Genomic DNA, 16715 nt, shown 5'->3' on the forward strand with positions numbered 1-16715 from the left:
AGTCCTGATGGATACATTATACGTGAGCAGTGTTGCATTCTCTGCAACCTCAATTAAGTAAACAACCTATGATATCATTTTAACAGAAAGATAAGCTCAATTTCTATAAACATAATTTATCTCTGTGCCATATGTGTGACCTCACTCCCCTTATTCCAGCGCTCTGTAAATTCTGAAATCTCACCTCATCTGTACTACCTCACGATAAACAAAATGACTGGACATTCAGAATTACTTAGTTCCACTGTAATTTAAATCCCTCTATGTGAATTTTAGGCCTGAGGTTGTGCACTGAAAGTTTTTAACAACCCAAAGCTTAAAAGATTTTGGAGGAATATATTTTTTTTTTTTTGCAGCAGAGAGTAATACGTAAAAAAAATTCCCTGTACAACCACAATTCCTATCATCATGAAATGGATTTTTTTCCTTACACTTAAAATGGATGGGTATATGTCAGGATGTATTTAAAGGAATGCTTTGTAAATCAATACACCCCAAAGCTGTTTAGAAAGTTTTAAACAATTTTGCCCTAAATGCAACGAACACTTCCATATAAAATACTACTCTAGCTGGATTTGGTTTAACAGTTGACATCCAAATCTTACTGTTTGTAAATGTTAGTGCATATAAATTCCACTAAAACCTGACTGCAATTAACTCTTCAATCAGACTTAAAAACTACAAACAACCCCTCCCCAAAACAAAGTTCCACATGTCAAAAATGGACGGTTATAGTTGGTGTCACATAGACCATTTAACAGGAGACTGAGAGTATCGCTGTTCAGCCGTACCATATCTGGTCTGTGTATAAGTCAGTTAAGGGGGGCCATCACCTCCTTTTGCGTGCAGCATCGTTGTGTGCAATTGTCACAGTTTGCCAAGTCACTCTCTTGACTGATAAAATAAAATATAGCCAGACTCCGAATTTTTTGATATATCAGAGGTCAGACCATAGAATTCTTCAATAGCTTGAGCGTCTATTTTCTGCAAAATACAAAAAACAATGTGCTGTTACATAAAATAAATACCAAACACGGATTACACGTCTGTATAAACACAAAAGACAAATTCAGTTCTTTGTTTCAAGGTAGCAGTTAGCAAAATCTGTTTGCAACTTAAGCAGTGAAAAGGTTATCTTCAGGGGTTAAGTCTTGCTGGTCTCACTTGTGGAAGTCAGTTGGAATGTTTGTCTCAGGGAACCTAACTGAATTAGGCTTTTTCCAATAACAGAATCCTTGGCATTCAGCAGTGAATACTGTTAAAACACATAAATGCGACCATGTGACCCTATTTTTCTGAAATTTACACAAACCTTCTTCAAGTCATGCCCCATCCTATGTCCCAGTGCTTACTTTCTTCCACTGGATTTACTCATGGAAAATCAGATTCAAGACCTCCATTTTCCCAAGGTGCCACAATGTCACAAAGGATTTGCTTAGGGGTGAATTGCAGAATGCTTAGACAGAACCTATAACAGCTGTGGGCTCCATCCTGCTCCAATTTACATTCAGAAAAACCCAGATCAACTACAGAATCCAGACTTTCTTGTAACATCCCAATTGTCCAGAAATTAAAATTCTACAGCAATGATAGCTTTACCCAGTCCAGTTTTGCCAAGTATATTGCCAAGGATTGCAACATAGTTCCTGGATACTTTAGGGTTTAATGAATCAAACCGATTTTATCAGATACAGAAAATATTCCAGATTAAGCCTTTGAAGTCTGATATTAAAAACATTTGACATTGCCTTGAAATAAAACAAACCCCTCTGACATTGACAGAGTAAGAACTACAGGAGTAATAATCTAGTTTGCAATCTTACTTCCAAACAGAGTTGAGCCTAATGTCGCATTACAACCAAACTGCGGCTTTGAGGAGTAGTAATCTATACCCAGATCTGGATTAGAATTTTATCTCCAAATAGAGGAGATCATAAACACGAAAGTTGTGCTCATGGCTTTCAGCATACTGACCTCTACAATGTCGTCATCAAACAGGAGCCAAAATCCATGACTTTTCACAATAGTAATATAATGCCCCCGATTCGGTCCACTGAAAAGCAAAACAAAACCACGGACCCCAAATATTAGAAGATATCCTATTGAGCCCATTTCAATAAGTCATATTTCTATATGCAAGCAGACTGAATTATAAGGAAATGTTACAAAGAATATAGTAAACCCACCCCTGGTGGTGTATTAGACATTCACTCCTTTCATGGTTTTACTGACTTCTTGCAAAGACTTCAAGAACTGAAAGCTAAATGTGTTGTTTTCATCTGTGCCATGACCCTTTGCAAATTAACCTATAGAATACTTAACAGTTTGCTCGTGGCAGGCATCAACTATTGCAAATATTTTAAAAACCTTCTGAATTAAGGGGGAAAATTGTTCTATATCAACCATGAGTATTTTGTTACATACAGTCTTTGAGAAGAGGGAGAACAAGTCATATTCCCAGAGCCCCAGGGATTTTTGTTTGTTTCATATTTGACAATATCCTGTACGTGAGAAGCTTTACTAAAGGTATCATCTTCATTGCCTTGACAGGAGACAAGGTGATCTGATGTAGGTCCTGCATGCTAACAGCACCCGACCCTCATGGAGTCCTGGCTCCCAAGCTCTCTAAGTGGGCTGAGACAAAAGGAGACACCTCCATTAATTTAAGCCAAACTTGTGACTTTTGGAGGCTTGAGACTTTTTAAACAAGGTCAGATTCACTGTGAGGGAGGGTGGATAAGAGGTTCAGGCCAAGACATGGGTAAAGTTGGGTTTATGTCCTCCTCCCTACACTCACATTTTGGCATGCATGCCTCTGCCCTTGGCAAATGTCTGGCAATAGCTCAAGATAAATATGAAAGTATCTTACCTTCCACAGTGAACAACAACAGCTACCAAGTCATACATCCGATCCAAGTTGACTGCATCACCAGATGTGTTGAAGAGGCGTAACTCCAGAGGAAATACTACACGGTAAGACAGCTTAGTATACCTGTGCAATTGCTCCATGTACTTGAATCTCTTGAGGTGTAAGGCAAGAATCATTGGCAGTTTTTTTACTCTCATCCTGTGAAACCGTTAGAGTGCATATGATAAAAATCTGACCAGTTCAAAGCCATTACATCTTTCCTTAACAAGTAAACATGTGCATTACAAAAGCAGTTTGTAACGGTAGTCAGCTAGCAGTAGCTTCTAGACTAAGACATGTGTGGTAGCTTTGAATCTGTCTGTAGGTTCCCTGGCCCACATGGAAATTCAGGTGAGGTTTAAGGCTTCTAGGTGTCTAAACACAATAAATATCAAGGAGTAGGTTTGTCAAAGCCCAGGACGAACATGGTAGAATAGCCTCTTTGCTTACCTTTTCTGTGCCTCTTGTTTACTGCAGCAAGTTTCACAGTAGTATTTCTGCTCACTACATAGTGTCTCTGTGTTACTGAAGTCTCTGTAAACAAATACAACCATCAGTTCTTAAAGGATCTTAACACCTTTTCCCCTCTTGGACTGATGAACTGGAACCCTAAAAGGGACATACGGTATGAAATCCTCTCTCCACTGAGTCCAGTTTTCGAAAATAGCTAAAGCAATTATACTGGGGTTTGCAAAGGGACTTAAGGTATCTGGCTGCTGTGACAACCCAGAATTTGGAGTTAAGGCACTCTACACGATACAGGTAGAGGGTCAGAAAGCTCAAAATCGGACTTACAGCCTGCTCTCTTACATGTCAGGGGGCTGCCTAGGCTTGGATGTAGTTGCTTTATCCATCCAGTCCCTTTTTAAATAATTTGAAGAATAGAACAGCTTCAAGTTCACTTCAAGTTCATCCCCAAATAGTTCACATTTTATGGTGGTCTTCTGTAAGATAAGTTTGAATCCTCTTACACAGAAGAAATAAATTGAACTCATTTTTCTGCATCATCTAATCTCTTGAACTGTCACCCAGAAGTTACTTGATTATACCTTCCTTCTTGTTGTCTAAAGAGGAAAGTGTCAGCTAGTATAGAAGGTTTTGTAAATCCTGATGAAGGAAATACACTTGGAAATACTTCTGGATTGAGCTTTTGAAGTGAGAAGCAGAGGAAGGCTGGTTTAATAGTGTCTCTCAGTTCACAGAAAAGATTTGTTGGAAGTCACAGTGCTGATATGTTTTGGAGTGGAACTTTAGGTACCTAAAAACCTAACAGTAAAAAAAAAATTCAGTAATTTTTTTATCACCTCTAGTGTTGCATTGCAGCTGAACAGGTGTTTTGAGAACTGTAAAGGCAGACATAAGCACCTATGCTCCACTTTAAGCACACAGGTCTTCTTGTCACTTTGGGCCTTAAATAGATATATACGAAGTATGGAACTATCCTGTTGATTGTACCCAATAGATTTCTGAACTCCAGAAAAATCTGGACCCAGTAAACTCAGTCTGACCATTGCAGTTCACGTGCATAGAGGCTGAAGCCATACCCTCTGCAAGTTCAGCCTGCTCTCACAGTAAGCAGCACCAGAATCATCCTACACAGCCAAAGAGAAGATTCTGAATGATTATTTCTTCCCAACATCATCACCACAGGGGTAGATGGGAGAGCTGAAGACTATATAGCCAGGTCATAGGTATTTGGAGTTGTTTACATAATTTCATAAAAGAGGAGGATTTTCCATGTTTGGGTTTTATGTTCTTTAAGGTTAACAGAGCATGGCAGAGAGAGGCACTTCATATGACTGAGTAATATTTGACTGAGAATGTTTTTACTAGATTTTCAGTTTTATGTGGTCTTAAGCAATTTGAACAGAAAGGACAAAATGCATCTTTTGAAAGATTAGTTGCAACAAAACTTTGATTATAAATATAGTTTTTACCTAAAAGAAAAATAAAGCATAATCACTGGAAAGGATTTGCTGAAGTGATAAACACTGACCTCAAATATCTGATTTGAATTTAAAGACAAAATAAACCAAATTCAGCAAACTCCTCTGAAAAACATGGTAACCTTCAAGGGAATCATAAGTGAAGAGATAAAACTTTAATAAAGATTAGAGATGGATTATATGTGTGGGAAATACAGTGCTGCCAAATTCAGTAGAACGTGCTTGTGTAAATTTTAGGTTTTCTGTTAAGGAGTCTGATGTCTATATTCAAAGCCAAAAGTCTCATATAAAAACCAAACAAACTTGCGGAGTTTATCAGTTTCCTTCCCATGTCAAAGCGAAGCAATGGAAATAATATTTTTCTAAAGTAAAGAAACATGTATAGATCATAGAAATTTGATAGATACCGGTTTGTTCTATGCCAAGCCTCCCATGAAAATGAAGTAAACTCAAACAATTCCTGAATTCCTTTCAAAATGTATTATTCTGCTGCTATGGGAATTATGCCTGTGGAAGTAGGAGAAATATGCAAATACTCAAAAAGCTCGGGGACTTTCCCTTACCTGTCCCTTGGCATTTGTTCCTTTGTCTCCTACTTTCACCTGACAGGCTGTCACCCTATTCTGCCAAAGCAGGTGAGGCACAGTTATGAAGTTTAGAAGCATTATAAATTCACTTACACAGCACATATTGATTCCTTTTTCTGTACCGGGGACAAAACTGGTGTCATATTTATAGGCAATAACTCTTTCCTTGGGGGAAGGGAGGTGTGCAGGTGAGAAGCAGATCCTTTTGCTGTGCTTTACGACTGCAACTTCAGTAGCTGTTTCATCAATTGAGAATTTTCAGCATGGCACTTCCAACAGATGTTGAACAGTTAAAAACAACAGATCATTAACTGAAGTTCATGCAAAGTCTGCATGTACAAGACCTATGGGCTTAAGGAACTTTTCTCTATACCTGCAGAACTAGTTTCAAGATAGATCTCTTTCCTATTCCATTAACAGGAGAAAGGGATTTTTAAATACATCCTCTCAAGATATACTGATTTATCATTGACATCATGTGCTTCCACAGTCCATCTCTCTACTGCCTCTGTGCTATAGTGTCAAAGACGCTTTCTGTTGGTTATATGCATATATAAGAGAATTCTTAGTGGAATAAAAAAGCACAGGCAGACTAGTTAAAAGTCAGGATCAAATGGACTGGTAAACTTTGTAAACTCCTAGTGGGAATAGAACTAATGGATATGTATGTTATTAGACTTCTATTGCTTCAGGCCCAGTTGCCTACCCTGTGGAATTAAACTATGCCAGAGGCTTGTATTGTTTGGACCTTTTATGTACAGAAGGACTTTTTCAATCTGAAAAGCTACAGAAATTACTAAAAAGAACATTCATCTGTAGTGGCAAAGAAATTCATTCTGGTTAAATGTTATCTTGCAGTTTATCTTTTCAACGCAGTAGCACTTAAAGCTATAAAGACAGAGCAAAGCAGTTGTGAAAAAAAAAGAAACAGCAAAGTTTCCAAAAAATAGTAATAACTTGGCCATTCTTATTAACAGAAACCACAAAAGCACCCACATTTCATTTAATAACGCGTTAATACTGTAATGAGAGGAAATCCATATTCTAACTGAATATACATTTTTCTAAACAGAGGTAAACATGCTGATAGTGTAAAAGACAATCAGAATAGACAATAGGTTTTGACACTCTTCCTGATTAATCTGTCAGCAGCAACTTCCACCTCCTACCCCAAGAAAAGAAAAAAAACAGGACTATGTTTCTCTTTATTTCCAAAAGGAAAAATGGATGGACTTCAAAATGAATGACATACTGTTGGAGCAAAGGCAAGTAGTATAATGGGATGTCTAAACAGACTTCTAGGACATCCATTCTTCACAGGACTCTGTAGATCTCTGCTGGAGTATTGTGCCTAATTTTAGGCAACTCCAAGAAAGATAAGAGTTTAAGGAAGAGTTTCAATCGAGGAGAAGGCCAGAGTAATGAACACGAGCAGAAATTTAGAGAAGAAAGCCTGTCAAGGAAAGGTTGAATGACCTTAGGCTGTTTAGCTTTAAAAAAGCAGTGGCATTCTTCCTGTATGTAAAAGGCTGCTGCCTAGAGGAAGGGGAGCAACTGCTGATTTATGTCCAGAATACACTGGGCTTGAACTGAAACAAGGGAGATTCAAGTTACACAGTGCAAAAAGTTTGTTTGTAGTAAGAACAGGAAGGACTGGGGTAGGCAAGCAAACTACTACTGCTGAGAGGTCTTTCGGGACAGGTTGGACAAGCACCTTGTCTGAGATGGAGATAGGGGCTACCCTCCTGGGGTCCTGTTCAACTCCACCATTTGCCTGTTGGCCACAGTAACGCAGATGCAGTTCTTTTATGTTGTAAGTCACAGCCACAGGCTGTTCAGTGGTAGAAATGCTATTGGTACTTTTACTGAAGTACTCTGTGCCTTTGCATAAAATGGCCTTTCCAAACAAAACATTTCCAGGAAGCTTAATAACTGAGAAATTAAATAAAAATTGCAGAAAGCTGAGGGACAGATGTAAAATCCACAGCAGCAGTTTCTAACAAATTCACCAGACTAAGCTGTAAGAAAAGTCACTACTCAGTCTCCAGTAACTGTATATCAGAGAATCAAATAACAACTTAGGTTAGAAAGGACCTCAGGAGATGCACACTTCAGCCTCCTTGCTGAAGTTAGTGTGATTTCAAATTGACTTTGAACACCATATGAAAAAGTAAGTAATGCTGAAAAAAACTTCAAAGTAGTAGCTACAATGAAGAACTTAAAAGTGTGCAGACAAAAGCCTGCAGTATCAATACTGACTCAATTCTCAGTGAACATGAACCAACAAAGACACAAGTGGGAAAAAAAAATAATAATGCACTCCTTTCCAAAGTGGCTCTTCAGTTTCCTCACCTTTTAAAATGAGACCATTTACTGTTGTGTGGACTACTTGAGGGCTAAGGACTGTTACAGTGTCCTACAGGAGACTGAACAGAAGTTAAGAAGGGAAAAACTTACTGGATCTAGCACTTTAAAATGTAGCAGAAATTACTCAGTACAGTTGTATCCACAGTGAAATTGCTTCTTTCTGATTCACTTCCTCATATACTTTCTCTTTCTGTAACTCTTGTCTTGGGGTGAGATGCCAGGCAACTATTCCTAGGCATTCCAGAATAACTGTTAAATGCAATTTCAAACCTACTAGCAATTTTGGAGCTTGAAATAGCAATATGATCAATTAATAATCATTACCTTAGAGCAGCAGCAGCATGTTGTCTTAAATCTAGGTACTGGTTTATTATATCAGTGCTAAAACTCTGGATATTTTAAATCTCACAGAATAATCATCCATGCAAGACTGAAAATTATTTTGATCCCTGAAGTATTTTACTAATAGTTAATAGTTGTGCTAGAAGCAGAACTGAAATTTAGAATAAAAGACTTCTCTCCATAATTTTAGGATGAGACACAGAAGAAGAAACTTAAATGACAGAAAAGTAGACTTCTGAAATCCTTTGCACTCTAGGGACTCTAGCACTGATTCTGCAAAGCACACACTTAACTTTTAAAACACACATTAAGTCCTCATCAACAAAGCACTTGAGCAGAAGCTTAAAGGTAACCATGCTTAAATCCATTTGAAGCCAATTATTATTCTGCAGCAATTCTTCCAGATGACAGGGCAATCAATTATTTTACCCAAAAGATTCTTTTTTTTCCCTCTTTCAAACATACATGGTAAAAGGTAGTGAGTAAATGGAATACATCAGTTTATATTTTGTCATTAGAGGAAACATCCAGTTTACAGTCTTTTTCTTCTGCTTAGGAAAAGTTCATCCCTCAGTCTTACTCTACTTTTTTCTATGCCTACTAGACTTGGAAAATTTAGCAAAGTCAGACAGAACTCTCTGCCAAAGGGATGTATTCATTTACCTTAGACAGTGTGTAATTGATGTGTTCTGCTCCACATCAACAGAAAGGTCAAGAAAATCTTCATCTTTGCTACTAACCTGTTGCAAAAAATATACATGTAAAACAGAGACTTAGTACAACGCCATACATCTAAATATTGTTTATAGCTATGTGCAAATGCTAAAGATGGAGCAATTTCTGCAGAAATAAATTACACTAAAACAATTAATTTCAATGCTTTTAATTTTTTCCCATTTCAGCTTGACTCTATTTATTAGTAACTGTATCAATCCAGCTTTCATATAATTTAACTTCCATCTGTTCCACTTATCCAAGCCCACCAGCTATGGGCCAGTGATCACAGACTACTGGTCATTAAAGCGGAATCATCATCCCCTATTTTAGCCACGACTGATGCATTACGTATGTTCCCTTATTATGCAACACAGCCTAGTTTCTTATTTTACTGGAATTCTATTAACCCCTTGTATAATATATTACACCACATAATCATGGATTATGTCCTCCTTAATTATTTCCACTGTTAAGGATGCAATGAAGATATTTTCCAAATAATCATCTGTCAATAATTGTCATATTTAGCCATGTTATATTTTCTCTGCAGTGAGCATTCAGAAGGCTGACCTTGTATTTCTGGCTGACATGGCTGCATTTCCCCCTTAAATATTGTTCCAATTTGCAAAATCATTTCAATTTTGCCCATGTGTTTTTAGATGCACAAGAGGAGAAAAGTTCTAACAAGGAGGGGTTATTTCAAAAAAGTAACTCCTGATATTTTCAGAATGATAGATCTTGACTTTTGCTTTGAAAATGATTTTTCATTTGGTGTTTAATCTTGAAGATAAAGTAATGTGGAAAAAAAAATCATTCAAACAGCTAAATGTTGTAACCCTTGGGTCAAAAAGACTGCAGAATTTCTTCCTGCACATGGATTTAGTTATATTCATAACAGCGAATTCTGTTCATAAAATGCTGCATGAACACTCCGTATTTTGCCTCCTGTGATTACAGTTCCTTAGAATAACTAAATCAGGTGATAAGACAGTGAAGTTCAAATCAAGAACTTCAGTGAAGGGTTAAATCTGTTTTTCTGACATAAGTGCCTCACGCTCAGATTTCTGTAATTCCATGGATGTGAAAGTTATGTACTATTTTCAGCTCATCTTTGTGTTATGTCAGGGACCCTGTAAACACGACGAATGCAGCCCATATCCGTCCTGAATCCAGTGGAATACCTTTAGCAGGTTGAATTTTGATACTATCAGACATGCACCCAATGAAAATGAACAGCAGTTCCTCAAACAAAAGAATCCTCCCTAAAACATGATTTGACCCACAAGGGACAGGAAACAAAACTGGCAGCAATCAACTGCAATAAAAACAGGCAGCTAAAATTCAAAAGACAGAGCAACAAAGCTTCAGAGAACATCATGTCTCTATGGCTGGAACTAGAGGTCTGTCAGACACACTGCATATGAAGAAAGAGGTTAAACACTTGGAAAAGTCTGGGCTTTTGTACAGTGGTTCATCTGAACACCATCGAGAAGCTAGGAATTTTGTAACTGATTTCAGCACATCAAATTTTTACTCAAAGGGGAAGATGAGCTAGCTGGAGCTAGAATAATACAGACCAAAACTAAAGGTAGCTGGAAAACCAGATTCAAGCTGCAGCCTTTGTAAGTGAGAATAAGAACTGCTAAAATCTGAATGATTCTGCATGCACTACATGTGAGTATTTTAGCAAAGACACATCTCTTAATCTGTTTTACTATTTCCCAAAGATTTCAAGATCCAGTAACACAAGAAAAGCAAGCTGGAAAATTATCCCGAGTAGCATACAGTATTTCTGTGTTCACAGGAAGCTACAGCAGCACTGTCTAGTGCTATTTTGCCCATAAAGCTTGGTCCCTTTGAATTACAAAGAGGGTATTGTGCACTTTTGCTGTTACCCCGGGACACATCCTGACTTCAGTACAGTTTGTCTGAGTAAACACTGGATTTTAATTCAGAATTAGGCCACAACCATTTAAAGAAGCTTGTCAGTTGAAAAAATAATTCTACCCTTTCACTTATCTTAATTTGCTATTGTTACTTGGGTTTTTAGAATTTAAATGGATTAAAGAATTAATTTTCAATATCTTTCTCATGTTTTCACTTATGCAAGCTTGTTCCAGACTCAGTCCAACCCTTTTTTTTGACTACCACTTTGTTTCTTTCTCCTCCCTCTCTGATACAAAACCCTGGAGAAGCCATATTTTCTTGGAGTACAGAGCTATTCTTTATGATTAGAGATGTCAGAATACATTCTTTTACACATCTTGTAGGATCTAGGTAGAGTTTACCTCATTTGACTTCAGCTGTCTAAAATTAGATGTTTAATGTTAGCTTGCTGTTTGAGGACACCTTCTCTGGGCACCTTCTCTCATCTTAATGAAGATGATCTAAAGTTATATTTTCTTTAGAGGAAGCTCTTGGTAGCAGTACTGGTCCAAGTTAAAAACCCATTATTATATCTGATACTGCTAAAAACTGTTTTATGAAACAGCCTAGAGACAGATGGAGAGAGCTCCCTGCAAGAGCTCCTTTGCCATATCCATCATCTACAGAAGGACCTGAGAAAACTAGTTCATCTTGGACACCTACCTTTCACAAAGCAAAGTTTGGTGAGGTTAATTCCAAACTTTTTGGAAAGTCACTGTCACTGTTCTCCCTCAAACAGATTTTTTGCCTGTCTGTATTACTCTTTCACATAGCAACCTTACAGACAGAATTTTTTATTGTTATTATTATTACTCCTTCTTTTCCCTAAAGAGTACATGGTTGAAAACCACAGAAATTGCTAGGAGATCATTTCCCAACTAAAACTAGTTTTCACTCATATTTCAAGCATAAGAGACTTCAAACTGACAACATCTTCTAGAAAATATTGGGGAGATAAAAGAAAACATGTGGCTTGTTAACAATAAACCCTATATATGCCAGTTATATTCTTAGGATTGAATTAATACAAATTCCTCTTAAGATTTCACTTATTCATGGAATAATGATGTGAATATCTTCTCCCAAAGTTACAGTAACAAGGAAGAGTATTGATTACTAACAAGGATTTCAACTGTAGAGAGATGTATTAGGACAGCAAGACTTGGCATAAGTTAGCCAAGTAATGCTTAGAAAAATAAATTTTTTAGAAAAGAATATACTCACTTCAAGAAGTCTACAGGAATATCCACAATTCTCAGATGTCTGAAAAGATTCATATATTTATATATATAAAATGTATCTATCTATAAATGGGTAACAACAACAACAACAACAAAAACCATCTATCTCAATGCTTACGGTTTCACAGTTCAAACATCTAGTTTCGTTAGTCAGTGTTCCCTGAAAAATCTCATGCACCCAGGTGAGTTCTTGTTTATTGTTCTCTTCAGCTTCATTCATGTTGCCATTTTTGAGTTTCCCATTTTGCTTTTCCTGTTTCTTCTCCTCCTGCAAAATGTCTGCGATGGTGTTGAGCAGGTAATTTAAAAACTCATGTGCATCTTGCTGCATGTAGTTGTCAAAGAGATCTGTGAAGAAGAGAGTCAAAATTCCTAAAGCTGAGTGTAACCTTTCCTTCAAGAAAGCAAAATAAACTTGTTATTTCTTTCCAAATCCATGTATTGGCCCTTGCTCAGTGAAGTATTTATGATCATGCCAAAGAAAAGCAGTCTTGCAGTCATGCTGGCTTCAGTGAAACTACTTGGAGGGAAGGCTTCATCTCGCCTCATTTTAGATGTCTGAAAGGTTACACTCTTTGGAGCTGATTGTGTAGGCTCCCACTACAGCTAATGAAGAAAGCAAGAGGGTGACTCACCCCAATTAATTCCTCAGGCTAGATGCTTAATTTTAGGCATCACTGACTCCCACCCATATATTCGAAGTCTCTCAGACACTTCAGAACATCACCGAGTTTGAAAAGTAAGGCACATGACTGGGGCAACTGAAGACGTTACGACACATACAAGTGTACTGTGTCTGGCTGGGATGGAGTTACCTTTCCTCATAGCAGCCCATACCGCGCTGCACTTTGTATGTATGGCTAGAATGGCGTTGCTAATGCACCGACGTTTTGGCCATTGCTGCATCAAGGCTGTCTCTCCATCTGCTTCCCTCTCACCAACCCCCCAAAGGCTGGTGGGCTGGGGATACACAAGAGTTTGGGATGGGACATAGCTGGGACAGCTGGCCCAACCTCAGCAAAGGGATATTCATGTTTACATGACTTCATGGTCACTAATAAAGGCTAAGAGAAAGGAGGCAGGTGGGGCACGCATTATCAGGATGTTAGACTTCCACAAAAACTCCTATGCGTTTGCATAGGTCCCGCTTCCCAGGGAGTGACTTGAAATCACCTGCTGACAGGACATAAAAAATAAATCTCCTTTGGTCTTGCTTCGCTTCTGCATGTCACCTTTCCTTTTTTTTTTTTATTTTCTGTATTACTAAACTGCCTTTATCTCAATGCACAAGATTTTTTTTTCATCTTATTTTCCCTCCTTGTCCTGCTGAGGAGGTAAGACATAGTGCTTTGTGGGTATACCTGGCAGCACACCAAACTTAACCCACGACAAAGAGTAATAATAACACCACCTAACAAAGTTCATTTTTCACACACAAGTCTGACAAGAAAATTTGTCCTCTTCAATAGGAAATGCTTGCAGGGGGAGAGGAGAATATCACAGTGGTGACTTAGTACAGACTTCTCCAGAGAAGGCTTAATTTGCCCACCATGTTGAAGAAAATATAATCCGTACTCCTAAGAAATGTGTATTTTTATCCTCTGCTCCTGAAAAAGCTCATGTGGATTTCCTCAGAAAACAGTGCACAGATTCTTCAGCTTTGCAGTGTCTACCCCGGACACATAAGCAGGTTAATACGTGCCGAGTCTGGCCCTAATTTTAAAAAGCTGAAAACATAAGATCCAATCCCTAAAAGTGATCCCCAACAGTGTGGAGGCATTTATCACTAGATGACTCAGAGCAAACTTTGCCACACTTTCAAAAGCCTGCTATGGAATGAACAATCTACCCATTTATACGCTGTCATCAGGAAGAGATTTCTTCCAGGTGTTTGACTCATACTCTGCCTCTTCACTCAAAGCTCTTCTGTTTCTAAGCATACCACCCACATTGTTAGGAATCCAGGCCAAGATGATGCTGTGTGGCAGGCTTCCGTATTTCAAGATGTTCTACACATCCCTTAGACAGTACTACTCCAAGATTAAGCATATGTTGTTGCCAACCTAACGCTTAAAAAAGGCCTGATGCTTCACAGATAGGACTGTGCCCACCACTTCTAAGAACAAGAGCAACAGCTGACATGTAGTCCACTGAATACCCCCACTACAAACAGTTTCCTGTCCTCCAGGGTGTTTTGGACCCGTAGTGTAGCACTCCCAGGTCACGCAGTTTCTATGCTGCCAACTCCCCTCAACGTTTCTCTCTGCCATATGCCATGCGCACAAAAAACAACATTGAAAAATTAGAGCAGAGAGTCACCCTATTCCCAGCCTTAGCTCACTGTATAGTGTGGTGTGTCCCACCGTGCTGTGAAAACATCATTAATTCATGCACCTCTGGGAACATATGAAACCTGGTATGGATATTTCAAGCATAATATCATGTATAGAGATACTAAAATATTCATATCTAAACCCCAAAAGGTGCTAAAAGCAATTTACAAATCTAATCTGAACAACTGACTAATATGATCATGTTGTCCAGTATTTGTTTATACTTTCCTGATCAATGTATGAATGTCTAAGAAGGTTCCGGTTTCACACTTACCGTTCTCTTTTCGTAACCTTGATATGAACTTCTTTGGTGGAATAACTCCAACTTTCTTCTTCTGAGTAGCAATACTGTGGAAAAGATCTGCCAGGCAAGTCAAGAGATTTTCCTTCTTTTTCTGTTGGGCCTTGTATGATAATACATTCTCCCGAAACGGCCGGCAAAAATACAATGCCTGCAGCACGGAGTTACAGTAGCAGGTGTTCCCAAACTGCCATGTAAAATTAAAAACAGTCTTAATCCCTGTGCATCACAATAAAGCTTGTTGTTTCATTCAACTTCTGGCTTCTGTGCCCCTGTCACATACTAGAAGTTTTGCCATGCAGCTGCTGTAGGAATGTACTTCCCCACCCAGCCCTGACACTTCACAGAAAAAACATTTTGGTGTTCTAATTAACTAGGATACAAAGTAAAAGTTTCCACTTGCAGGAGATATATTTATTGTAGCGAATCTCATATGTTTCCATATGTTAATATACTCTTGCTGGACTCTATCTTACTGCTCAGTAGCAGAATGTGTTTTCAATGGGAAGAATTACTATACCTGTTTTATTTATATGGGAATAAACAAATGATTGAACACACTTCTCATTCATTCTCTCCTTAGTCAGATAAAACCCTTCTCTTTAGAGAGTCCCCAGTGCAGACTGCTGTACCTGAGCTTGTACATACTTCCATCACTTCCTCTTTCACATTTCACAGCTAAAATAAGACTTTCAGCTTTGCCGAAGTGTAAATTCTAATCCTTGGAAACATTCATAGAAGAGTAAACTGTTTTCTTTGGGGGCATATGAAGCTATCTTCAAAAACCTGATACAGTTTTGCAACCCACTTTTTGCACAAAATTAGAAAGTAAGCAGCACTTTTTAAAAAAAAAATTACAATCCTGCCTTAGAACAAGATTGAGGGATTTAAAAAAAAAAAAAAGGAAGCAGAAACAAAGTTCAAGTAGCATCAAAGCCACAGTTCTGCATATAGTTTGCCTGCTGAGAATGGTACTTACATTGACCAAGCCAAAGTAGTGCTCATTGATTGGAAACTGCTCTGGGCCAATGTCTTTTTCCAGAGCAGAGGCATTGGTGCCCTACAAAAAAAAGAGGCAAGAAATTATTTAGAATACTAAGATTCTAAAAGTTATGGACAGTATCAAGACAGAAACTAATTTTTTCCATTCAGCTACCATTAGCCAAGCTAACTCTGTCTTAGTAATACACAAGCACGAGTCACAGGAGCCAATAAAAATATTTGCAGTTCTAGGTAGTGGAGCCGGCCTGATCTAGACCCTCTAGTAATGGCTGATTAGAAGTAACAGGTCACAACGGCAGTGGCTCTCCCCACACCCACCTCCTCCTTATTTTCACTGTGTACACGAACAGTTGGATCCCTTTACACTCTTGCCTCATGCAGATGCTTGTCGATCTTGGGCAAAACCCTGAAGGTTTTCATGGATAAACCAGTTCCTAGATGTAAGGCAGGTTTTCTAGGCATTAGTGAAACACCTCTGAATCCCTTCTAATTCATCAGCAGCCTTTAACAATACTCGAGCTCCAGACTGGCACCCGGTTCTAGTAACAACATCACAAATGTCGAAAGCAAGTGTGATATATCTGCCGATTTGTCCTGTCTACCATCAAAGGATGGGGAAGCCCAAGCGCTGTTACATCTCTTAGCCACCGTATCGGTGTGTCAAATCATGTTCAGCTGTGTCTTCACTTCAACAGCAAAGTTGCTTTCACAGCTACTGGTCTGTCAAATACAGCCACTAGTTTTGTGTGTTGCCTGTAGTCCTGGTCTATTAAAATACCCATTTTTAAATAAGATTTGATTACCAAGCAAGCAAACAAGCTAGATTGCTGCCAAAGCAAATGCCATCACTCCTACCTGCTCTATAAGCATATCGATCCCTGCAGGACTTCACAAAAAATGCTGAATTTGGACAAGTATTCCCTACATACATTTATTCAAGACCTATCAACCAATTTTTAATACGCATGACAATTGTTTTACTGACATCTTACATTTATTTCCTTACTGAGCATGCTCTGCAGTGGGAAGCATTAATATATTATGT

At 38.3% G+C, this 16715-nt stretch overlaps 1 protein-coding gene across 1 annotated transcript; it reads right to left on the reverse strand.

Annotated features, from left to right (window-relative positions):
- Positions 1-479: 479 nt before the first annotated feature.
- Positions 480-15723, reverse strand: LOC104275424 (ubiquitin carboxyl-terminal hydrolase 46). The gene is made up of 8 exons (XM_009871374.1): positions 15648-15723; positions 14642-14855; positions 12153-12382; positions 8814-8890; positions 3359-3442; positions 2870-3067; positions 1975-2053; positions 480-984 (listed from the first exon to the last, which is right to left on the reverse strand). The coding sequence occupies exons 3-8, from the start codon at positions 12363-12365 to the stop codon at positions 883-885; spliced, it is 753 nt and encodes a 250-aa protein (XP_009869676.1). The 5' UTR covers positions 12366-12382; positions 14642-14855; positions 15648-15723; the 3' UTR covers positions 480-882.
- Positions 15724-16715: the final 992 nt, after the last annotated feature.

The sequence above is a fragment of the Apaloderma vittatum genome, unplaced genomic scaffold (assembly GCF_000703405.1).
Source record: "Apaloderma vittatum isolate BGI_N311 unplaced genomic scaffold, ASM70340v1 scaffold14756, whole genome shotgun sequence".
NCBI lineage: Eukaryota > Metazoa > Chordata > Aves > Trogoniformes > Trogonidae > Apaloderma > Apaloderma vittatum.